The 26,635-nt window shown below is 41.4% G+C and overlaps 1 protein-coding gene and 1 non-coding gene across 3 annotated transcripts in view; both read right to left on the reverse strand.

Annotated features, from left to right (window-relative positions):
- Positions 1-26,635, reverse strand: part of Blmh (bleomycin hydrolase) — a 43,403-nt gene that overhangs the window by 9,514 nt on the left and 7,254 nt on the right. For both annotated transcript variants that reach the window (XM_028759238.1, XM_028759239.1), the window contains exons 6-11: positions 25,144-25,236; positions 12,975-13,130; positions 12,022-12,180; positions 11,851-11,918; positions 10,172-10,289; positions 6,845-6,914 (exon numbers count right to left, since the gene is read on the reverse strand). In XM_028759238.1, coding sequence (XP_028615071.1) covers positions 6,845-6,914; positions 10,172-10,289; positions 11,851-11,918; positions 12,022-12,180; positions 12,975-13,130; positions 25,144-25,236 — 664 coding nt within the window. The remainder of the gene's footprint in view (positions 1-6,844; positions 6,915-10,171; positions 10,290-11,850; positions 11,919-12,021; positions 12,181-12,974; positions 13,131-25,143; positions 25,237-26,635) is intronic.
- LOC114613991 lies at positions 4,411-4,566 on the reverse strand. Its single transcript, XR_003710245.1, has one exon. It is a non-coding gene; the product is annotated as a U1 spliceosomal RNA (small nuclear RNA).

The following is a 26,635-nucleotide window of genomic DNA, read 5'->3' on the forward strand; positions in this document are numbered from 1 at the left end:
TGGATGCCATGACAATCCCATACTCAGCCTGGATGAGGTGACACCTGGAGGTGCCCAACAGCCTGGATCCAGATTAATCTCCATCCTTAAAAATGGCAGAGACAACTCCTTATGGCTAAGTAGATTCTTTTACAGGAAAAAGCACAAATACACACATTACATTTTGTTAACTACAAAAAGAATTCTCTCAGAAGGTGATGCCTGGCTTGAAGCCTTGAATCTGTAGCATGTCTGTGTCCACAATGGTAGCTGTCTCCAGACCTTTTTGTCAATAAGGAAGCACCACGGAAGCAGATAGCCTGTGCATCCTGTACTCATATGGACTAATTAATTAGCCCAAGGCATGCAGGCATTTAGTTAATAAAGACAAGCAATGAAAAGTCCTTGCACAGAACTCAACTCCCCAGATGTGACCAGTGGCAGCTAAATCAACCAACCCTGGAGCAGCGTGAAACACCCTACAGTGAGGTAACAACCTTATATCTTCACCAATCCAGGAAGTCGGGGACTGCTTTCAACTGGTGGCATTACTCTTATTACAGCCAGTTTATTATTTGAGTTTCTAGCTCTCCATAAGTGAACCTCAAACACATTAGTAAATACTGGTTGTCGTCTGTAAGTCATATATAACTAAGAAATCTATGAGACCTGAATCCCAACTCTGCTCCAATCCCATGCAGCCCATATACATCAAAACTTCTCCAAAACAAACAAACAAACAAACAAACAAACAAAAAAAAACTTCTCAACAACCTTCACCTGCTTCACACGCAGCACAGGTACAATCATACACTCACGTCCTACCAGGATGCCACGCAGTGAAATAGACACTACACACACAGTAGCAAACTGAACCTCAAAAGGCAAGGTGCCATCTAAAGATCTCTCTTGGGTACCTGTGACAGAAATATGGAGTATCATCAACTATGTATTTGAGTAACTGTCTATAGATAGTCTGAACAAAGCTTGACACATCACTTCACTGGATGGCTAGAGAGACCTGGATGGCCCCTTAGGGAACAGAGCAGCCATGCTGCTGAGAGAGCAGAGAGAGGCACAGCCTCCCAAGCCCTTCAAGGATCTGTGACTGAGAACCAACTGTTTCAAGATAGCACACCTGGTTACACAATATAAAAATCACAGGGATGCAGTGAGATGTGTGCTAAACTTTATACTGTTTTAAAACTTACATGCTGTCTGGCTAGTGAGATACTTATTGTTCATGATATTGGACATTATAAAGCACATCATATAAACTGGCAAGTTTCTTTTGGATTAATACTCAATATGCTAAGGTTTCTCTAACAGAAAAAACACCATAAGGTTCCTTTTTAGGAGCAAGTCTGGACATTTTACTAAAATGAAATTAGGAACAAGCAGATTTATTTGAAAGATTAAAAAAATTGGTTAAAATTATTTCAAAAGCTCACATGTCTAAAAGATGCAAAGCACTAGGGACGTGCAAAACTCATCGGGGCTCAGAATGAAAAATGATATAATTTTTAAAAGATAGAGATTTCTATCTAATAAGGAGAATCTGTAGAATGGAAATACAATCACCTCTGAAGAGCTGCATTACGCTATTACTTTTTCATGTAATCTTAGCCTCAGGAGGCTAAGTCAGGAGGATCACTGAGATCCTCCTGGGCTACAATGCAGGACACTGTCCTCAACATACATGCATGCATACAAACACACACACGCACGCACACATACGGAGGAGGAGTTAGAAACCAGACTGAACAAGCACCAAGACCCATGTCATAACAGTTCCACACTCCAGATCTCTGCTTGGTAGCCAGCATCCAATAGTACTGCAGTCTCAAGACTGATAAGCCAATTATGAACAGAATTAGGACTGATCATGGGAGAGACCATCCAACAACCTGATAACACCTACACACACTAATATCCTTCTGCTTGCCTTTAATATATTAGAAAGTCCCTCTGCCAACAAGTTAAAAATTTAAAAAGAAGAGGGACAAACAACTTGGGAACATGAGCTGGCTGTGTCTGGTCTGTCTCTTTTCAGGCTTACATGTTTCATCTTTTATGTTTAATGTTGGTCACAGACTTCCTAAGGTACCTCACCCTGTTCAGACTCCAGGAGCCTCTTCTAACACCACTGTGTTTCCAGATCCTCTATAACATTATAGAGTTTTCTATCCCCTCAGCCACTGTTTCTGGTCACCAAAGAGCATTGTCTTTGTTACTTTTCTATTGCTGTGGTAAGATACTATGACTAGCAAAACTTATAGAAGAGTTTATTTGGGGCTTACGGTTTCAGGTTAGAGTCCACGACCATCATGGAGGGAGCATGGCAGCAGGCAGACAGGCAAGGGGCTAAAGCCATACTAAGAGCTCCACTGAGAACACCCACAAGGCGGAGGGAGGGAGGGAGGGAGGGAGAGAATACACTAACTGGGAATGGTGTGAACTTTTGAAAACCCAAAACCTAACCCCATTGACATACCTACACCAACAAGGCCATGCCTCCTAGTACTTCCCAAACAGTCCCATCAACTGGAAACCAGGCATTCAAAAGTATGGGCCTACGAGGACATTCTCACTCAAACCACCACAATCATGAACAGTCTTGTGATTTCTATGAATGGGCCAAATGCTTCCAAAACAGAAATTCTGAGAAAGCACAGTGTGGCAGTCAGGAAAACCAGCTCTTTTGTCAGTCTGGGTTGTGATTTTGGCTTCATCACACATCACTGAGGGTCTGTGGGTCACTCTGGTATAACGACTATGCTCTCTCGGATCAATTTCTGGTTTCCTTTAATATTTTTTGGGAGGAGAGGCTGACACCAGGTTTTATGACATCCAGAATAACTTTGAACTTCTAATCTTCCTACGTCTACCGCCTAAGGCAACAAGTATAAGTCGCCACCAACACTGTTTCCTTGAACTTAAACTTCTAAATAGCTTACAAAATGTCTTACCAGATCACCTTTTTTTAACTAAAAGATAAGGTGGCAAATCCCAGTCTCTTTCCTTATCTCACTATGAGATCCATTTCTGACAGATTCCATAAATGAGGCTCAAATGGGACCAGTACTTCCAGCAGGGGAGGAACCAGCTCACAGGATGCTACTCAAAAAGTATCCCTGTTCTGCTGCAGTCACCAGGAGGTGGCATCAAGGTAAGAACCAAATCTTCCTTCTGTCTCTTTTGTCTCTTTTTGTCTCTTTTTGGTCTCTGCCCATTTTGTGGACAAGGTTATTTAATCTACCTGGTAGTTTCTGGGCAGGAAATTCCAGGAACACGACAAGTGGAGACCGAAACCAAAAGCTGGCTCTGGGTAGAGCAAAGGCAGCTTGCCTAGGTATCTTTGTTCTGTTTACCTCCAGCTTATATTATCAAAGTTGCTTTGGAGAAACAGACAGAAATCCCAAAGTGAATAGTAACAAACTGTTAACAATGTAATCTTTGGAAATAAGACTCTAGGGTCTTGCTTTCCACAAACACAAGTCAATGTCCACCAGATGACAGATTGGGGGACCTTGCTGGAGTAAGCACACACTGTCAGCAGAATAACACACTAGGTGATCTATAAAGGACAAATGTGTCAATAAAATTAGGTCATCTTTTCCTTCCTTCCTGTTAAGTCAGAAAGGACATTACCAAGAAACACATGAGAGGAATTTATTTTGGCTTTGAATGAACCATTCCCAGTTCAACCTCTATCTTTATGGCTCTACAATCTCAGATGTTTTAATTATTTGAAAACAACAGCCGGGCAGTGGTGGCTCACACCTTTAATCCCAGCACTTGGGAGACAGAGGCAGGTGGATTTCTGAGTCGGAGGCCAGCCTGATCTACAGAGTGAGTTCCAGGACAGCCAGGACTACACAGAGAAACCCTGTCTCGAAAAACCAAAAAAAAAAAAAAAAAAAAGAAAGAAAGAAAGAAAGAAAACAACAATCAAAAAAGTATTCAGTCTTCACTAACAGGGCAGATTCCCAGTTCTGTCAACACAGCAAAGGCTGCAAGACTGAGAAGTAAGACGTACACTTCATAGATGGGCAAAGGGTTCATGTGACAGAAATTAGCAAGGAGGCCACAATACTCTGGAACACGTATTTAGTGTCAGAGTAGTAAATGTGCCACACGACACAGAGAACACCCCTAGCTTCACGAGTGTTCATCCTTTGTTGTATCTAAAACCCAGTAATGTCACCGAAGGAAAATGCTAGCAAAGCAAGCTGTAACTTTAGTCTTAGACATAAAACTTTAGTTATAACTTTAGACATAATTTTAGTCTGGACATAGTTCCATTTACAGAGATGAGACAGGACCCAGAGAGGCTCACCTGAAGGAAGAGAAAAATTACTTGAACCCAGTATTTTTGCTATAAGGAATCCCATCCTTTTTACACAAGGATCCTCTTAACAAAAAATCAAAATGGGAGAAGCATGAACACAGTCCATCCCCACTTCTGCAGATTACACAGGTGAGTTTTCTGCATTTGGGAAATTACAGGGGTCAGAACACTAGGTGCAGTGGATGAGCCTGACTCTGGGAAACCACTGTTGTGACTCTCCTATGCCAGGCAGCTAATAGATGTACATTTCTTAACTGATTTACAGACTTAACTAGATCACCTTCACTTTTTGCCAGCTTTGTTAAAGCTTCTAACTCCCAGATGCCGATTGTGTTTGTATTAAAATGAAATTTACCTAAGAAAATAATTTTTAAAGTACTTCATTATAATTTATTATAGTGAACTTAAAAATTACAGAATCATGGAGCTGGAGAGATGGCTTAGCAGTTTTAGAGCACTGACTAAATGCTCTTCCAAAGGTCCTAAGTTCAATTCCCAGCAACCACATGGTGACTCACAATCATCTGGAATGGAAGCAAGCCAATGCCATCTTCTGGTGTGTCTGAAGATAGCGTGTACTTACATATATAAAATAAATAAATCGTTAAAAAAAAAAAAGACTCACAGAAGAGGGACATGTGATCACCAAACACTGACAGAATTGCACTAACAGGGCTTGTATTTGTTCATATACACATGGAGCTGCTCCACTTAACTGCAGTCCCCAGGGATGTTTAGCCAAAATCCACCAGTGATCATTTCACGAGGAGGAGGAATAGGGTTGGAAGGGCAACTTAACAGTCTCTAGGTGCCGCCTTCACATACAGGGCTGTGCTGCTCAGCTACATACATACGAAAGCCCTGTGAAGCTCATTGGTTAGACTCAGGTCTAACAGGTTCCCTGGTTAGACTGAAACTGAGTACAGAGATCGAAGGAAACACCATCACTTCCAACTTCCTTTAGTGTCTGGCCTTGGACATCAGAATTCTGAAGAACACAGGGGAAAATCACTGTTCTAACAGATGGGACCCAGCTAGCGGGGCTGTGATCTCATCCTCCTTTACTCTCCCTCCTGCTAAGCTGTCTGACTCCTGCTGGGTGAGACGTGTGCTTATGTGGTTCTAAGTGTCTATCTTGCATCTCTGTTTCCACGCTCACTCCTTTCATTCTTGTAACTACTCTAGCATGCTGTTCCACTAAGGTTTCCCAGCTAGAACCCACTGACCAAAAGAAAGAAACACCAAACTGAGAAAGCTAGCCACAAACCACAACCAGCACAGGAGATGCTGGTCATATCACACAAGTGACTGTAGCTACTGCTTTTGTTTTATGATGAGGTAACAGCTGTGCCTCTAGGCCAGCATTCCCCTCTTTCTCCTTCTTTCACTCTCCCTGCTGCTGTCCATACTGAGGACTGACTAGGTAGGGCTATGCCTGCTGAGGAAGCACTCTTACCACTGAGCTAGATCCCCACATCCCATTTTCAGCTTGAAGCTCTAAAAATTTTTTTTTTCTTTTTTCTTTTTCGAGACAGGGTTTCTCTGTGTAGCCCTGGCTGTCCTGGAACTCACTCTGTAGACCAGTCTGGCCTCGAACTCAGAAATCCGCCTGCCTCTGCCTCCCAAGTGCTGGGATTAAAGGCGTGTGCCACCACCGCCCGGCAAAACTCTAAAATTTAAAGCATAAAACCGCCTTTAAAAGTCTTTTATATGCCAGACAGTGGTGGCGCATGCCTTTAATCCCAGCACTTGGGAGGCAGAGACAGGCGGATTTCTGAGTTCGAGGCCAGCCTGGTCTACAGAGTGAGTTCCAGGACAGCCAGGGCTACACAGAGAAACCCTGTCTTGAAAAACCAAAAAAAAAAAAAAAAAAGTTTTTCATATATCTACAAAATAATCTCAGTTTTCCAAGAACATGTAAAACTATTAATCAGCGGTCAGTTAGAGATCTTTTCTTTTATTTATACATATTTAAATTTTGTCTACCACTTGTATATAGCTATGTTATTTAGCTTTGCCACTGTAACTTATTCTGATTTCTACCAGGGTTTGGATTTGCAGTATAAAAAGTTTTAAATGGTAACGTTAGACTTCATAATAAGAGAACCCTAAGAGAGCCTTACAGAAAGTTTCTTTTTGCCAATTCCATTCTCCCTTTGGAAGGCTTCTTCCTAATGTGCTGGTGGTGTGACAAAAAATGTACGAAATGCCACATATCAAGTATACTGCAATAGACTCACCATCTTCCATTCAGCCAAGAGGGTCTGTTACGGTCCGGGACAGTCAGTATGGTTTAGAACAAATAACAGCATACACTGGTCTAAGTTAACCTGAGAGTTTAGGGACATGTAGGCCATAGGAACCTTGGGGGCTACAAAATGCTATTTTCCTGCAGGACAGGAAAACCAGAGGGACTGAGTACCAACAAATCCCCTTTATACTGGAACAGCTTTCTACCCTAAGAGACAGAGTGGAGCAGACTCCAGGTACACTGAGTTGGTAGTTGAAGCTTACCTTTGTGGCCGTGGTCTTCACCCCATGAATTCTCTACTCTCCATTTCACAAATTCACCGTCCTGATCATCCTGCCAGAAAGCAGACAACAGTGAACAGTCTGAAACAAGATCCTCCCAGCTGAGGTGTCATGTCGGTTTAACTCATCTCAGGCTGCTCAGAATACCATAGGTGAGCAGGGCCAGGTATTTTCTATCACCAGAAGACACTCCAATATTAGTTCAATTTTAATCTCTTGGGGGTAAAAATACAATAAGACAAAAAAAACCTACCTCCTTTTAAAAAAGATCTATATCTTATTTATATGTGTGTCTATGCACTATGTGGGTGTGAGACCCTCTGGAGCTGGAGTTATAAGCAGGTAGTTTCCGAGCTCTTGACTATGATTCTGGGACACAAAATCTGGTCCTCTGAAGAGCAATAAGCTCTCTTAACCATGGAGCCATCCTCCAGCCCTGCTATCTACCCTTTATTTCCTATTCTAACTAGAAAAGAATAAGCACAGAGGGCTGGCTGGAGGGCTCGGTGGGTTAAGTGCTTGATACCCAAGCCTGACACATCAGTTGGATCTCTGAAACTAGGTAAAAGTGGATGGAGAGAACCAACTCCTCAAATCCCAAAGCTGTCCCCAGGAACACTTGCTTTCACTCAAATTCTTTGAAAAAGCATCCCAACGCATTAAAGGAATGATTCTAAGATCGGGTCAAAGTTTTTAAAAGGCAAAATGAAAATATTTCCATCATGATATCCAGTTGCCTATTTAGGGAAACTAAGTAATTATATCCTCAAATGTGTTCTTTTACTGATTTATTAAATTCAGTTACATAAGTACTGAATTTAATATAAGAGACTGAGTGGCAAAGAAAAATAAAAAGAGCAACTTCATAAACAAAGCCCAGTCAATTCAGCTGTTCACCCTCTTTTGGCTTCATTAATAAGCTCAGCTCTCATAGTCTTAAAGAGACATTGACACTCGCCATGATAACCCTCATTCACAGTCTTTATTAGACACAGAGAGGGACAAAAGGCACACTCTATTTGGGAAAAATGTTTTTCTCTTCTGTTTACCCAGGACACTTGCTGATGTCAGAACTGCGTGTCTGTAGCATGAGAAAGGCACAGGCCCTTGTGCCATCGCCCAATGATGTCATCTGTTAACTCACTTGCATGCTGCTGCGGACTCCATTTCCTCTGGCTTTGCTCACCCCAACAGTCTACTCTTAGCAAGTTTCTTAGATCTTGAATTTAGGCAACAGATAAACCTGTTGGAATCAAACACCTGAACTATCCACGCTGAGCGCAGCTTACTAAATTGCTTTCCACCCCACTGTGACCCCTCTCCACTTCCTCTGAACATCACCACGAGAGGCAAATCTGTTCTTGTCAGTAAAGGTCTAAGAATGTTTGCTGTTCTCTTTATCTCACCAGGGGATTCCTGAAGGACCTAGATCAAGTTGTCCTCTAGATTATGTACCACCTCAGAGTGATACACAGTCCTGCTACATAGAGACTCCATGAAATCATCAACATTAGAGGAATATAAAATTCTGTCCGCCTGCCCGCCCGCCTGCCCTCCCTCCCTCCTTCCCTCTCTCCCTCCCCTCTTCCCCCCCCCTTTCTTTCTTCCTTCTTTCCTTCCTTCCCTTCTTTTTTCTTCCTTCCTTTCTTCCTTTCTTCCTTTCTTCCTTCCTTTCTTTCTTTCTTTCTTTCTTTCTTTCTTTCTTCTTTCTTCCTTCCTCTCTCTCTCTTTCTTCCTTCCTTCCTTCCTTCCTTCCTTTCAGATAAGGTCTCCTATTATAGCCAGGCTGGCCTTGAATTCCTGGCAGTCCTCCTGCCTGTCTCTTGAATGTTAGAATTATAGGTATGAGTTGCAATGCTTGGCCAATGTTTTCTTTCTTTTTTATGTGAAGTGTTTTGCTGTATGCATGTATCCTCTGAATGCTTTCTCAGTCTACAAAGGCCGCAGCAACTGTATTACACACACCTGTGTGTATCTTGGTGTGGGGTCTCTCTAGCTATAGAGCTGAGACGATGGGACGGTGAAGAAAACAGCTCCCTGGCTGTAAGAGCTCACCTCTGCATCTATTTAGGAATCGTACATGAGGTGAGGAATGAGACAGGTTACATAATTAGTTCAGGATGTGTCATATATGGCACTGCGCTTGAGCTCACATAAAACTGAGAACATCTCAGAGTCCTACTACTTAAAGTTTGTATTTATTTATACAAACTGTGTAATTTGTATAAGTGTAATTAGCTCTATAAGTTAAGGTTTTGGTTTTGAACTTTTCTGCTTTGAGGCAGAATCTTGAGTGGCTGCCATTCAGTCTTCCTGTCTCGGGCTCCCAGGGCTGGGGCTACAGGAGTGCACACTATAGCCAGCTAACATCTAGATGTGACTGAGAGAGCACAGGGTTCTGGAGCACTGTGAGGAGAGAGGAGCACCTTCACATGAAGTAGTCAGAAGGGATAGGAGGAAGGTATACAATGAAACTCCATCCCACTCTCAGTTTTGCCTAGAAAGCACACGAAACAATTCAAAAAAATACTTCAGAAATATCAGGACTTCTAGGAGGACAGTTAAGAAAGTCTGGCATAATAATATGCCAGATATTTCTAAATGCTTTAATGATCAAAAGTCTAGTGGGCAGCATAGAAAAAACCAACAAACTATTTCCTAAAATAATGTAGGCAGTTAGCCGTGAGTGCCTTTCTGGTGATGGTGCTGGAGAGAGAACATGTCTGCTAATGAGGGTAAAGAACTAACGTAGTTCAAGTCTTCTTTCCTGTGCTCCCTGACGGTTTTACAGCCTAGAACAGGTACCTAACTATGAAAGGGTACAAGAAACACCAGAGCCATCATTCACAGAGAGCTTAAAGAACCAGCATCCCAGTGTTTATAAATCCAGTGATGGGCATGGAGGTCACAGATTACTGTGTATGACAGTAACTCATGAATCTGAATGATCAACACAAGGATGAATGTGAACGAGGCCATCGAGATGCAGACACTCTAAGACCCACTTCAATTTCTTACAAGACATTTTTTTCCCTAGGATCCTTCACTAACCTTCCAAAGTACAAAAAAGAAGTTACCTCTTTGCTCCTCGCTGACCTAAATTCTCATCCTCACAGTGTATTATTATTTTTATTACTACTGAGCAAGTAGCTAAACACCAAGTGATACAGGAACACATCTTACTTGGAAGCTCATGTTCAACAGGAATCAAACATAGTAACTGTGACTCTGCTGGATGAACCGTCTGCAGGAGTGTGTGGATTCACCTGCCCATCAGTGGACTCAGTAGTGACACACTGGGGAGCCTACCTTCTCTGAGACAGCAGTGAAGGTCATGGCGTGGGTCATGAGTGATTCACCAAAAGCCAACCTCTCAGCTTTATTCATGTTCTTCAAGGAGACACCGAACACTAACTCGTGGTCATAGCTGTAAAAAAGGGACAGAGTGAGTGAAGAGAGCTCAGCTTGACTATATGGGGACCCTGAGGTAACTGGAGCCTGACAGCCTCAAAGGGGTGGCTCTGCACATGGCGTCTCAGTGAGCTCCATGGCTAACACCTCACTACACTGTGCAGGACAATACAAGAGCACTAAAGACAAACCCTCCAAAATAAATATTAACAAGTCCCATTTGTACTGTTATTCTAGCAAGAAAACTGTGTGTGTGTGTGTGTGTGTGTGTGTGTGTGAGAGAGAGAGAGAGAGAGAGAGAGAGAGAGAGAGAGAGAGAGAGAGAGATTGAGAGAGAGAGAGAGAGAGACAGGGTCTCTCTACATAGCTCTAACTGTCCTGGAATGAACTATGTAGACCAGGCTGCCCTCTCATTTAGCAATCTGCTTGCCTCTGCCTCCCAAGTGCTGGGATTAAAAGTGTGCATCACCACAACGGGCAAGAAAATTATCTTTTAAAAAATAAAAATCTTTTTGAAGTAACTTCTTATAATGGTCTCTTTCACATTTGTAGACCCTCCCAGTGTCTGAATCAAACTACTGACTGTGGTATGTATGTATGTATGCATGTATGTATTCATTCAGTCAGTCATTCAGAGGCAGTGTGTTATACAGCTCAGGATGGCACTGAACTCGCTATACAGCCATTGACTTGAAAGCTTGATCATCCTACCTCCATTCTCAATTTCAAATATAAAACCAAGAGTTTTACCATTAGTTTTTTTTCTTTTTCTTAAATATCAAGACATTACTGAACTTTTCTACTAGTCAGATTTATGAGTAAATAAAAAATAATGTATTTATTTTATGACTTTTGTAAAGACTGCATATTTGTGTCTGTGTGAGTATATGCCCCACCCAACATGTGTGCAGGTGCCCAAGGAGGTCAGAGAGAACATCAGATCCCATGAAGCTGGAGTTACAGGTGGCTGTGAGCTAGCTGACATTAGCCGGGAACTGAACTCAGGTCCTTCCTCTGCAAGACCAGCAAATGCTCTTAACCATGCTTAGCCATCTCACCAGCTCCTAAAATGATGTATTTTAAAATCAAGGAATCTTATCTGGTTCAGCTTAAAATGAAGCTTTGATGTCAACAAAGATGAAGGAGAATGAGTTAAGGTAAATATATAAATTAGCCCAACTTGTCCTAAAGAGAATATACACAAAGCATGAAAGGAAAAGAAGCATTTAAAGACGGGTCAATAAAGAAGAGCTCTGGAAAGCCCTTCATTACACCCCAAGTGTGCCGAGTGGCTTTCCAGGTCATCCGCTGCATGTCCACGGAGTCTTTCCCACACAGGACAGCATCTAGGAACACCAGTGATTTCTGCTCTAGTGTGATCTTGGTTTCCAGGATTAAAGAAGTTACACATGTGCAGTCTCTGGTAGGAGTGGAAAACTTCACGGATGCAGAGAAAGGCCCACCCTCAGGCCAACCGCAATGTCTGGATGAGCCTGAGCAGAGGCACTTCAACCAGGAGTGCCCTCCAACAGCAACAACCCACCAAGAGCTTCCTACTTTGAACTCTGTGCACTCACACATTCATGTCACTGAGGCCCAGCTTGCCATTGAAGTGTTTTCCAACATCACAGCCAAACCACACAGCCTAGAAATAGAAGAAAGTCAACATAAACCACAGTAGTGAAAAGGAAAGCAGCAGCTGTTTTAACCCCCACGAGGGAGACACAGAAACATAAGGCGGTACTAACCTCTCCATCTTTGATGGAGGCAGCAACCATCTTTTTCAAGAAGTCAATGGGCTGGTTGTTATACAGCGTTTTTCTCCCTCCAACCATATTGCTCAAGTAGTCTACTGTGTACAATTTATTGTACTTGTGCTGGGGCCGTGGGTCATTCACAAAACAAATCTTTTGAGATCAAGAACATGTATATTAGAGCACAAGACCAAGGATGTCAAGTGAGACACAACCCTTTCTGCTAGATTGCTATGGTTACAACAAGCTCATCTCCACTAACTACAAGAATAAACACTAAAGTCACAAGATAAATGTAACAATCAAAAACTGTCAAAGCACATGTGAAGAAGGGTACTACATATTCTAATTAGCACAAAAAAACACACTTGAGAGCTTTCTCTATTTGTCTTCCCTACTGGTAAAAACTGCCCCACACTAAATCTGTCACACTGCATGTAAGCCATAAGGCACCACTCATGGAACACTGTTATAGGCCCATCCTCAAAGAGTAAGAGAGGCTCAATATGTAGCAATGCAATTTTCTTGGAAGAGGGTCAAAAAGCCCACCAGGGAAGGAGGCCCTGGTCATCCTCTAGGCAGATGTAGAAGAAGGAACAACAAACAGTGGATGCCCTCTTTAACAAGAGTTTCCAGAAAGGCCAGGAGACAAGAATGCTCTGTGCTCTGAGCCTATATGAGCAATCCAATATACTGCCATTTCTCTTTGTACCTGAGATTCATCTGAACCTTAAATTTCAAAGAGGAAGGTTGGGGATTTGGCCTAGACTCAGAAATTCTCTGACGAGAAACACTGGAGAAAGGAGACCCTGGTGTGCCTACTTCTGTCAGGTGCGTACAAACTTCAGGAAACATGCACATTAGCCTGGGATTCTAATACTCTCTGTGTAAAAAAAAACAGATATTTGAAAGTAAATAGCCAGTGGCTGCTGGCACCAGTCTCGAACCTTATCTTGCATATTGAAGAGTGGCTTCACGTGTTCCTTGTAAAACTGCAAGGGTGTTATGGGGCCAATCTTGTGGTAATTTTTATCTTTGTCTCGATATTCCCAGGTGAAGGTCTCTGGTGGGTTACCCAAACAGATACACACCACTCTGAATATCTGAAAGAGAAGGGGTGAATTAGGGTTTCATTTTCCATAAGCCTGAAAAACAGTAAGACAGCAAGGTTTCAAACCCAGAAATTGAAACAAAAAAAAGTCTCCAACTGTACCAAGATGTAGAAGTTGTCACAGTCAACATCTAAATTCTCAGATACTCTGAATGTAAGTATTAATGCTTAGCAATGTGCAGCAAACTACATTTCTCTAGTTAAGAAACCTGCCACATCAGGCATGGTAGCACATGTCAACACTTGGGAGGCAGAGGCAAGTGGATCTCTATGAGTTCAAGGCTAGCCTGGTCTACAGAATGAGTCAGAGCAAAGAGTGTTGAAATCTTGTCTTAAGGAAAGAAAGAAATTTGTCCACCACTGATACCCAACAAAACTGAAGTTGTTACTCTGCTAATGATCTTGTTTATTTTTTAAGACTGTATTTTTTTATGTATATGTTTGCAAACTTGTATATTATTATGTATGTGCCTGGTGCCCACAGAAGCCCAGAAACCACCAGATCCCATGGAACTGGAGTTGAGACAGTTGTAAGCTGCCATATAGGTGCTGGGGACTGTACCTGGGTCCTCAGAAAGAGTAGCTGAGCCATCTCTCTAGCACTGCTAACAATTGTCAAATAACATATACTGATTGCTTTATGACCCTCTTCCACTCTCATTCTTTCTCTTCTCTCTTTGCGGGGGGAAGGGCAATACTGAGAATTGAACCAGGGCCCTATTCATGAAGGTAAGTGCTCTATCTCTGAACAATATCACCAGTCCCCCAAATAACATATGTTTAAAATATTTTACTTTAAATTATGTACATATATGTGTCTGTGCAGGGAGGTGCAGGCACAAGAGCACAGGCGCTGGAGGAGACCAGAGGCACTGGATCCCTCTGCAATTAGATATAGGAACTTGTAAACTGCCCCTTATAGATAGTGAGAATCAAATTCAGATCTTAAAAAAAAAAAAAAAAAAGCCGGGCGGTGGTGGCACACGCCTTTAATCCCAGCACTTGGGAGGCAGAGGCAGGCGGATTTCTGAGTTCGAGGCCAGCCTGGTCTACAGAGTGAGTTCCAGGACGGCCAGGGCTATAAAGAGAAACTCTGTCTCGAAAAAAAACAAAACAAAACAAAACAAAAAATACCCCTCAGATCTTCTGCAAAAGCAGTACACGCTCTTACAAGCCCCAAATAACACATTTTATTAAAAATATAAGAAGACCTTTGAGTTAGCATTAATATAATTCAAACATATGCTTACATTATTTCCATTTTCTATAAAGAAAAAAAGAATACTATGTACATAACTATAATATATAAAATATTTCCTTTTTTTTTTTTTTTTTTTTTTTTTTTTGTTTTTTTGAGACAGGGTTTCTCTGTGTAGCCCTGGGTGTCCTGGAACTCACTCTGTAGACCAGGCTAGCCTCGAACTCTTGAACTCAGAAATCCGCCTGCCTCTGCCTCCCAAGTGCTGGGATTAAAGGCGTGCGCCACCACCGCCTGGCTAATATTTCCTTTTCTATCTCAAATTTCCTTTTCTTTTTTTTTTTTTTCTTTAAAAACACTGTTGTGGTGGTTTGAATAAGAATGGCCCCTACAGGATCATATATTTGAACACTTAGTCATCAGGGTATGGCACTATTTGAAAGGATTAGAAGAATTAAGAGGTCTGGCCTTGTTGAAGGAAGTATGTCACCAGGAGTGGCCTTTGAGGTTTCTATTCCAAAGTCTCTTTCTCTCTGCCTATGGATCAAGATCTAGATCTCAGCTACTGCTCCAGTGCCCATCTGCATACTGCTCACCACGATGCTTCCCACCATAATGACAATGAACGTTGTGATAGTTTGTATATGCTTGGCCCAGGGACTGGCACTATTAGAAGATGTGGCCCTGCTCAAGTAGGTGTGGCCTTCTTGAAGTAGGTGTGTCACTGTGAGTATGGGCTTTAAGAACCTCATCCTAGTTGTCTGGAAGCCAGTATTCTGCTAGCAGTCTTCAGATGAAGATAAAGAATGCTCAGCTCCTCCTGTACCATGCCTGCCTAGATGCTGTCATGTTCCCACCTTGATGATACTGGACTGAGCCTCTGAACCTGTAAGCCAGCCCTAATTAAATTTAAATGTTGTCCTTTATAAGACTTGCTTTGGTCATGGTGTTTGTTCACAGAAGTAAAACTCTAACTAAGACAGACGTTAAATCTCTGAACAGTAACCAAGCTCCTAATTAAATACTTTCTTTTAGCCTTGATCATAGTGTCTCTTCACAGAAATAGAACAGTGACTAAGACAGTGGTCCATGTCTTTAATCCCACCATTTGGAAGGCAAGGATCTCTGTGAGTTGAAGGCCAGCCTTGACTATATAGCAAGTTCCAGGCCAGGTCAGGGCTACATACTGAGTCAGTCAGTCTGTCTGTCTGTTTCTCTCTCTCTCTCTCTCTCTCTCTCTCTCTCTCTCTCTCTCTCTCACACACACACACACACACACACACAAATAATTTGCCTCTTCTTTCTCTACCTACCATCACTACCCTGTTCTAGCCTCATGTCTTACTCAGCTTCATTCCTTGAACCACACACATGTATGCACTATTATACTCAAGGGAAGTATTTACTATGTACTTCTATTTGTGCTAGATACTATATATACTTACTAGGGTCATTCAATTACTTTAATACTCACAGAGCTGGGGACTGTAAGATCAGGATCTGAACTGAGGTCACATGCTATTAAAGTATTGCTTCTTAGCTACAAGCTTGAAAAAGGGACCATTTACTGAAGGCCTACTGTGTTGTACTATAATCCACATACTTTAGCTCTCCATCCTTTCAACGAAGATGGCAGCTGTTATTGTCATTTTAAAGATAAAAAAAAAAACCAAAGCTCAGGCAGTAAGTGGTATGCTTGAAGTTCAACTGAGTTCAGACTTGAGTTTCTGTGATGATTTGTATATGCTTGGGCCAGGGAGTGGCACTATTAGAAGGTGTGGCCCTGTTCGAGTAGGTGTGTCACTGTGGGTGTGGGCTTTTAGACTCTCATCCTAGCTGCCTGGAAACCAGTACTCTGCTAGCAGCATTCAGATGAAGATGTAGAACTCTCAGCTCCTCCTGCACCATGCCTGCCTGGATGGTGTCATGTTCCTGCCTTGACAATAATGGACTGAACCTCTGAACCTGAAGCCAGCCCCAATTAAATGTTGTCCTTATAAGAGTTGCTTTGGTCATGGGGTCTGTTCACAGCAGTAAAACCCTAAGACAGTTCCCAAAATACTAATAAATTTACCTGGTGGCTTTCTGGGTTTCATATAACTTTTCTCCTATAATGTAGTACAAGCTTTTTAAGATTAAGAAAACTGTCCTCTGACCTTCACACCTATGTCATAGAATGTTTGTGCCTTCGTGTACATGTGTGTAGGCAAAAGTACACACATACACACCAACACAGAGTTTAAAAAAAAAAAAAGAGCAAGGAGTATGGAGGACCATGTATCACGGCTGTCCTGTGTGCCCTAAGGACCTTAGCTGCACTAAGCATATGACCTGGATATATCAACACATCTGGCTCATTCCCCACATCACCTCAGGGTAAACAATTTTAGAAGCATAGCTTTTTCTGAGACACTTCCCTGTTGAAAATTCAATAAAGCTTGCCTATTATTTTCCACAACAAATCCAAACTCCATGCCTTAATTTCTTTTTCTTACTTTTCTGTTCTTATGTTCAGGAAGTATGGCATGTGCTACTCTTAGCTGTATAGCTCAAGTCACTGTTTTTAGCATACACAGAAGTAGGCACCACCTAGAACAGAATGCATTAAAAAGGGTTTCCTGGTTCTTTTTTTGTAAATAATTCACATAATTTCCCAAGATAACTATCATTTGACTCCCATAGCTGGGGTTCAATCTTGCCTACTCTTAAACTTTGTACAAATGGAATCAAAAGTCACTCTCTTTTGTGTCTGGTTCCCTTTTGCCAACATGCCTGTGAGCTTCACTCGCCTCCCTGTGCATATAAGCAATTTGTTCTTTATTGCTGTGATCCTACTGTCTTTATAGAAGGAAGTTAACTTTCAAAGGAGGGTCTGCTCACCTTTCATCTTGCTGTTTTCCAAGAGAGAAGCATCTTTTATTACTACTGGCTGTGTGCTTTATAAGCTTGCATGGCTGAAACGTCAACTACTGTCTTCTAATACTACGCTTTCAAATCGGTTTCTGCACAGCAGAAAGGTAAGCGGCTTATAAGCAACTGTAATGAGTTACTCCAACCATGAGCTGTGAGCTTTGCTTGGGATCCACATGGGCCACACATCATCTTGGATTAGCTCAGTACTAAGGCTAATCCAAGGGAACTCTAGGATTCTGTCACCATGGGGACACTACCACTGAGAACTATGGTAGAGACTATGATGCATGCTCAACTATTAACTGCTGAAATACATGCGTATCTATCAGTGAAATTGGTCTGGTCAACTCTAAAGTAATGCAAAGGTGGTGAATCCACTAAGCTCTGGCCAAACAAAACAGAATGAAAGCTTAAGACAACCAAGTAAATTTCTGATTACTTGTAAACGTTCTTTAAAGATAAGTATCAACTCTTTCCTCTCTAAGTTGCAGTGTACCTTAAGATATATTCTGTCCCCTACTTGAATACCTGAAGTAAAAAGTATTAAATTACTACTTCCTCCTCAAAGACGCACCTGAAGTAACACACACACACTCCCAGGCACACGCACACACACTCATCAGAAGAAATCTGGCACTGGCAAAATGGCTCAGCGGCTAAGGACACTGGCTGTACGAGCCTGAGGACCTGAGTTCTATTTTTACAACCAACATAAAGATGGAAGGAATTAACTCCACAAAGATGTCCTCTAGCCTCCATATACGCACTATACCATGTATACCCACAAACACATCACACACACACACACACACAAACACACTAAAACTGATAATAATAAAGTTTTAAAAACTTTTAAAGAAATCTACATTTCTGATATCTGATTGAATTCTCTAGTGAGCCCCTTTGTAAGAGAGCACTCAGTCACTCACCCCTTACAAATCTTAAAGGTTTTTTTAATCAAATATACATAATAAGGCCAAGTACTGTTCCTCTCATATTCTAAAAAGATTCTTCAACTTAAGATGTCATTTTGCAAGACAGGAGTAGCACACACCTTTAATCCCAGCATTGGAAGACAGAAGCAGGCCAACTGAAGACTTGGAGGCCTGCCTGGTCTAAATCCTGAAACCCTGTCTCAAAAAACAAATGAAAAGATATGTAGCTTTGCTACTAAGTTGCTTGCCATGGCTATAAATTATCCAAAGTCATTTATCTTTGAGCTCATCTGCAGCCATGTGGAAGGAATGTCTGGCTCCAGTCAACTAACAGTAAATGAACTTTAATTTTAAGAAACCTTCCAAAGTACAACCTCTGAGGCTCATGAGACTGTATTTTCTTGACATATAAAAGAGTCATTGTTTTGAAGTAACACTAGTTTCAAAGGTACAAAGTGACACTATTGAATATCCAAGTCTGCTCTCTGGTGGACAAAGCAGGAGTGTCATCTGAGTCTCACAAAATTTAACTGGCCTTCATAACAGATGATGCACATGAGCGAGCTGTGATCCCCAGAGTATGGTCACACACTAGAATCTCCCATTGAGCCACTGGTGACTTTGGGATTCTCACTGTCCTCCCAGTCCCCTGCTCCTCCCTTCATTTTCTCAACGGGACAATTACACTTTTTACATATGTTATTTGTCTCTGCCTACTAGAAAGTAAACTACACAGAACTAGGGATCCCTATCTCATTTGTCCAGGGCTAAATTCTCAACGCCTAGAACAGTGCTAGGTGCATGTGCCTTGTCTGTGTCTTGTAACTGTGATTTTGGAGCCAACTAAGTGTCTAAGTTAACTGACTTAGAAAAACAAAAGTACTAATACAGTCAAGGGGATGAGCTTAGGAAATACAGGAAAACTAAAGGCAGAAAGATAAACAGCATAGAGACCCCTGTACCTGGTTCTACCTCCTCAAAGCCCCAACCCAATAACTATGTGGTCTTGTTGATTCTGATTTTTTTTTTTTTTAAAAATGCTTTTTAGTTATTCTTCTCAGTACTAAGTTACTGGAAAAAAATTCTCTCATGTCTTTGACCCGCTGAGATCCTTTGCCCTCGCACCTTTGGAAGAAGGCAGCCAAGAGAAGCCATGCTCAGCATGGCTGCACATGCCTCTTGAGGGCACCTGGCTTTCAATTCTTGATTAATTTAATTGCTAATTAAGTTGGAAATTTAAACTATTCTTACTCTGGGAATGTGTAATCTTTGTTTACTAACCTATAACACTTCAGAAAAGCTGAAGTCTGTTTAAGAAAAATCTTAAGATCTTGTTAAATACATCTTCTAAGGGGGCTGGAAAGTTGGCTTAACAGTTAAGAGCACTGGCTGCTCTTTGAAAGGACCTGGGTCCAATTCCCAGCAGCTTACAACCATCTGTAACTCCAGATCTAGAGGATCTAACACCCTCATGCAAACAACATACAGGCAAAACACCAATAAATACAACTTCTAAGGAGGCAGAGTGTAAGCTTTGAGTAGAATTTTGCAAAGAAATTCTATTTTAATTGGCATCTAACGTGGCAAACGACATTATCAGCATAAGGAAGGAAAGGGGAAAAAAGGGGAACACAAAAAACATGGGATTCAGAACACTGTCCCTCAATTTAAAGACATACAAATGAGGAAGAGTCAATTCTCTTGCACATGGCCATATCTGGAAGACAGAGACGTCAGACAGGTGAGGGAGAAAGGATATACTAGGGAGGGTAGTCATAAATATTCCCAAGGTGAGAATTAGAGAATTTAAAGCCAGCCAGCCGTAGACAGTGAATGGATAAAAGGCTAGGAGACAGTAGTTCAGAGAAAACTGGTTCAGAAAGTTGGAACTATATAGAAGTATCACAATCTTAGAAGCAATGGTTATTGAGGAAATCAAAAAATCTACAGCACAGTAAAACTTAGTTACTCTCATTGTTCCGAAGTACAAGGTGCAATGCCATTTTGTTTCAAGATATTGTCTTACTATCTAATTTAGAGTAGCTCAAACTTGCAATCCTCCTGCCTCAGCTTGCCAAGGGTAGAGTACACGTATGTACCTCAGAGCCCAGCTTGCTACAGCGTTCTTAAGAAATCAATTACCTGAGCTTCCTACTATTACTGATGGAGAAGCTCGGTTTAAAGGTAAAATGAACTATGGACAATTTAACCACAGCGTATTCATAAGGATGTGAACTTTGAAGGCAGTTCAGGAGGTCAGAGGATTATCTAATGAACCTCTGTGACTAAGCAACAAAGAGGGAGGGGACAGGAGGAAAACATTCTCTACTGCTTCCTGGTGGAGAAGACAAGGGCTTCTTAAGGGCTGCTTAAAAACAAAAAACAACTACCTAGATAAGGAGACTTAAAGGCATTAGTCTATCTTTGGATAGAGCAAAGATACATAAGGCACAGCAGCGTGTACGCCACTCTGGGATGTTAAGAGGTAATGAGCTCATGGAGTAACCAGAGAGTGGTTCTGAGATTGCTCCAGAGAGGTATATGAATTAAAGAACTAGACATGCATCCCACTGTGGACCACTCAAGCTATCTGTATGTTCTGTAATACTGTACATAGACTGTAAATGTTTGTAAGTACTTCACTAGACCATATCTACCTTTCCTTCCTCTCAAATCTTCTCAATTATTATGTCTCTCCTTTACCTTATTTTTTCCCACACACTATCCCCCTATTCCTGACTAAAGCCTTCCCTCATATTTCCAATCTTCCCTCAAGATACCATGACATCACCCTTCTTTGCCTTCCAGAGAGCTCACTGGCAAGCTGTAACAGCATCCTTTCCAGATAAAGCCGGGATGTCAGTGCTCTCCATTCTCACTCTCACTAACCCTGCCCAAACTGCTATAAGCTCTCGCCTGTGTGGTTACAATTAACTTTCCATCTGGTTTCTGTATTTCTCCAATCTGCTCTCAAAACACCCAGAGTGAAGGTACCTCTATCCACACATGCACACATCCGTGTATGTACACACACACACACACACACACACACACCTTCCTTGAAACAGGTTCTTACATAGCTATACTGGCCTCAATCTTGTGATTCTCCTGTCTCAGCCACCCTAATGCTACAATTACAGGCATGTGCCACTATGCTCAGCTTCAAAGTACAGATATTTTAAACAAAATATTGGGTCAAACTCCCTAAAAGCTTCCTTACTAAGAATAAGATGCAGTCTCTTCACCACAGCTCTGGGTCCTATATTAAGCCAGTTCCCATTTCCTCTACGACCTGTTCCACTCGATTCCACCCTCACTTCCCAGGCTCAAGCCATAGTGCCTTTCTGTTACTCAGGAACACCAGCTTCTTCCACTGTGGGGTGTGGCGCATTTGTCCTTGTTCTCCCCTACATGGCTCACTCTTGTCATTCTTAGCCCAGCTTTGTCCTCAGGAAGACCAATCTAAACAAGCAAAATACGAATCCTGGGACTGCAATGATTGTTAAGAGTGGTGAAGAGTGCTAGCTGCACTTGCAGAGAATCTGAGTTAGGTTCCAACCACCCACATCAAGTGGCTTATACCCACCCACGTGTATCTCATCTGACACCCTCTTCTGGTGTCCTCAGACACTGTACTCTCACACACATATCCACACACATGTACACTGTTTCTTTAATAAGCTTTAGAGGCTGGAGAGGTGGTTCAATGGTTAAAAGCGCTTGCTGCTCTTGTGGAGGACCTAGCCACTATGACTCCCATTACAGGGATTCCACAGCCTCTTCTGATCCTGCAGGCTCGTGCATACACGACTCACGATACATACACTCAGGCACAGACACATAGACACAAAACTAAAAGTATATATCTAAAAATATGTCTAGGGTATTGTTATAGTTTGTTATTGATATAGGAATGGACATTAGAATAATCCCCAGATAATTTGGAATTCGTGCTATCAGATCCTCCCACTTCTCATCCTCTGGACATTCAAGACCTTAAGCATGTTAAACAAATACTACACCACTGAGCTGAATCCTCAGCTTAATGTTTTGTTTTAAGGTTTGGCTGTTTGTTTTTTTTTTTTTATTATTGGTTTTTAAAGTCAGGGTATCTCTGTATATGCCTGGCCATCCTAGAACTCACTCTGTAGACCATGCTGGCCTCAAACTCAAAGATACATCTGCCTCTGCCTCCTGAGTACTGGGATTAAATCCATGTGCCACCACGAACTAGTAAGCTCATTTGTTTTTATTTTATGTGCATGAGTGTTTGCCTACACGTGTGCCTGGTGTCCAGAGGCTAGAAGATGGTATAGGACCCCTGGAACTGGAATTACAGATGGCTATGAACCATGTGGGTACGAGAAACTGACTCTGGGTCCTCTGGAAAAGCATCCAGTGCTCTTAACCATTGAGCCAACTCTCCAGCCCCATTAATGGTTTTAAGAACCACTGCTATAGAGTTTCCTAAGCCATCAAAATTACTTCCTGTCCCTTTTTATGGCCCTGACAAGTATTAGTTTTGGTCTTTGTTTTAGGATTTATTTTTAACATACCACATTTTGAAAAAGAATACATTAATAATCCTGAAGGGATCTGGAGGCTTAAAGAGCAAGCCCATGGAGAATACCTGTAATTGATGTGGCTACATGATTCCAAAACAGACCTGCCGAGTCTATCATGTCTGCAAACCACCTACACTCCTCTCTGAAAGAATGCCTTTGGCATAAACAAATTCTAGTCAAGCTATCTTAGCTTCATGGTTATTCACTGAAGTCATCATTGAGACTTGCCCATAAGGCTAGGTAAAACATAGGCACTAATTCGTGCCTTTAAATGAAGCTAGACTCTTCATTTCCAAAGAGTCAACTTCAATGATGAGTTACTTGGAAGATTATAAAAAATTAAAAATCCACCACATAGATTCTGTAGTGAATGGATAGAATAAATCATTAAGTAAACAATCCTATAAAACACCCACACTCAGGACTTGGTAAAGTAGTATCTCTGGATTTCAAGGTAGGGGTAAGAGAAAAAAACAAAACACAACATGTAAAAATGTATGACCCTAATTCTGTATCATTCATTGCCCTCTACTAATCCTATGGTTAGGACATAAATCTTAAGGCATCTTATTAATCCAAGGAACATTAAAGCAGACACCACAAGCCAATATGATACTTATGATCTATAAGAAGTATTATTTGGAGGCTAGAGAGATAGCTTGGGAAGTTAAGAACATTTGTTCTTACAGATGACCCAGCCACCCTCATGGTAGCTCACAACTGTCTGTAACTCCAATTTCAGGAATCTGATGCTCTCTTCTGACCTCTGTGGGCACTGCACTGCACTTCCTGCACTTAACATACATGCAAGCAAAAGACGCATGAAGTAAAAATAAATCTGTAAGAAAAGAAATACTATCTGGACCTTTCCCATAACCATTGGCACAATCTTTTTAAAAACTACTACATTCACTTATATATTTGTGCATACATGTGTGGAAATCAGAGTATAACTAACAGGATTCCATCTCTCCCTTCCACCATGTAGATCCCAAAGACTTGAGTCCTCAGGCTGTCCATCAATAGAACATTTAAGAAAGTTGAATACAATTTAAATGCACTTAGCAAATAAATGCTGTGCATTCATCTATTCAAATATGCAAGAAACAGCTGTCATGTCAGTCACTGGATATGTAACCCATGAAAAACCAAGACTGGAAGTTAAATTAAGAAACCTGTTCCTGGTCACGCAGCTGAGCAGGAAAGGAATCAATCAGACTCTGTCAACATGCTCCTCTACGCCTACACTGCCTCCCTTAAACATTAATGTTTTCCATTGAAGTACCAAAAACTTATGCCACTCCATCTCCTGCTGTAAACAGGGGTCCCACCAATGTGCCCAAAGGCTGGAGAAGATAGCGTCTGTTCTTTCCAGAGAATTTCAGCTTCTCACCTATTAGTACTGAATATGGATATTATTAATGAAGACTCTCATCTCCCTTGATAATAAATGCTGTTAACACCTAATATCTATTTGGCAACTTTTAAATTTTCCAAGTATTTCACACACATTATTTTTAACAGATATAATCATCAACAGCTCCTCATCTTTATTCTTGCAGAATAAACCCAAACGTTCTGCTGTTTACCCAAGATCCCTTACATCCCGGCCTACTGTATACACAATCTCCTTTGCCTGGGTTGGTAATCCTTGCTAGTCACATGGTAAATTCCTACTGCTGGCTCAAATATCTTCTCTACATAACCTGAATTATGGAGAATCACACGAGGCCCTAAATTTGATCTCAAGGATTGGGAGGGGGAGGAGAGGAGAGAATACCACATAAAACCTGAGCTTTTGAGAACAGAAACTTGCCTTCTCATCTTTATTCCCTTAGTATCAAACTCACAGAAGGTATTTATAAAATGCATAAAAGATTTTTTTATATAGAACCTAAACTAAACTAGGAATTAGGAAATCTCAGTACAAGTCCTTAAAAGACAAGCAACTGTAAATTTCATCTCTTTTTTTTTCAGCTTTCTTTTTCTTTTTTTTTTTTTTTTGGCTTTTCGAGACAGGGTTTCTCTGTGTAGCCCTGGCTGTTCTGGAACTCACTCTTGTAGACCAGGCTGGCCTCGAACTCAGAAATCCGCCTGCCTCTGCCTCCCAAGTGCTGGGATTAAAGGCGTGCGCCACCACTGCCCGGCCTTTTCAGCTTTCAAATGAGTAGTAGTTGTTCTGTTTTGTTGAGACAAGGTATTCTGTAGCCAAAAGATTATACAGCTGAAACTGACCTTGAACTCTTGAACCTTTTGTTTCTACCCTAAAGTGGAAAAAAAAGTAGCTTTCATTCAATTAAATATTCATAGCAGTGACTACATCCCATAATGGGCTTAACAGGATATTCTGGGAGCTTTTTAGACAAGCCACAAAATCCAAATAATTCCTATTACCTCCTCCATCATGGCATCTTGTGTAGATGAAATCTCTCCTTTGGTTGCTCCACTGTGTACCAGGTTCCGAAGCCGTATACAGAATTCTCTCATCTATGATAGAAACTTATTTAGCATTCCAGTAGTTACGCAGGGTGTTAATAAGCCTAACATATCACCACAACACAGCTAATGCCCTGGGCAACGTTTATAAAAACAAACGATTTTCCCCAAATGGTCCCCTTAAACAGATAGTGAAAACTATTTTCAATAAGGAGAAAAGTTCTGGATTATTCCCAAAGAATGCTGGATAGATGGGGGCTGGTGAGATGGCTCAGCGGTTAAGAGCACTGACTGCTCTTCTAGAGGTCATGAGTTCAAATCCCAGCAACCACATGGTGGCTCACAACCATCTATAATGAGATCTGATGCCCTCATATGAGTGTCTGAAGACAGCTACAGTGTACTTACATATAATAAATAAATAAATCTTTAAAAAAAAAAAAAGAATGCTGGATAGAAGTGATCTAGCTCTGTGATTCACAGCCCTCTGTGTGTGTGGGGGTACATCTGGCTCAGTGCCCACTACCCTTAGAAAAGCAGGAGGCAGACCATCACTACACTCAGCACTCTTACTGTTTGTCATTAGCAATACCTTCTCTGCCAGTCACTATGACCATGGCTGCATCAACCTCCAACATGGCTTTTGTTTCTTTCACTTTGGAGAGAGCCCCAACATGAAGGAGATTCCGAAATCTGAACTACAGTGCAACAGCGACTTGTTCTCACTCAAAATAAAATCCAAAGTTAAAGTTTATGATCCTCTAGCCTTTGGATAAAGTCCCCAGAGGTTCCTGGGTAGAAAACAGTCTACATTTAATACTGGGGAAACATATCTTTATTTTTAAATGCACTCTTCTCCCTGGGGATAACAGATCTAATTTCAGCCTTGTAGATAAGAGTGGCGGATTTTGGCAGCTCCCAGTTCTCAAAAAAGAGATCTGGCAAGCAAAGCACCACTGCACTAGGCTTATAACCAACCCTGGGAAAATGTGGAGGAGAAATGATTCATTAAGGTTACTTAAGCCATAAAAAACAGTTCAGTGACTACATCAAATCCTCAGTGGGTGGCTCAACCACACTGATGTGGTCTGGGTAAGCCTAAGAACAAAGTACACTGTTAAAGAAAGTCTTACAAATTGTTCTGTTGGTTTTGCTAGTGCATGAAATAGGCTCATTCCATTTCTACTAGAAGCAAGTGAGCAGCACAGAAGCCTGGTGTGGAGACCCATGTAACTGAACCCAGGACCACTTTCCTTGAATATGTATTAGAAAATACTAAAATCAACAGAAACAAAACACAGTAATCTTAATAATGTCTTTTTGATTTTTGTTTTGTTTTTTGAGGGAAGTTTACGCCTTCCCCCCTTTAAATATTTACTTATTTATTTTATGTATATGAATATACTGTAACTGCCTTCAGACACACCAGAGGAGGGCATCAGATCTCATT

This window comes from Grammomys surdaster, unplaced genomic scaffold (assembly GCF_004785775.1).
Source record: "Grammomys surdaster isolate TR1022 unplaced genomic scaffold, NIH_TR_1.0 126278, whole genome shotgun sequence".
Taxonomy (NCBI): domain Eukaryota; kingdom Metazoa; phylum Chordata; class Mammalia; order Rodentia; family Muridae; genus Grammomys; species Grammomys surdaster.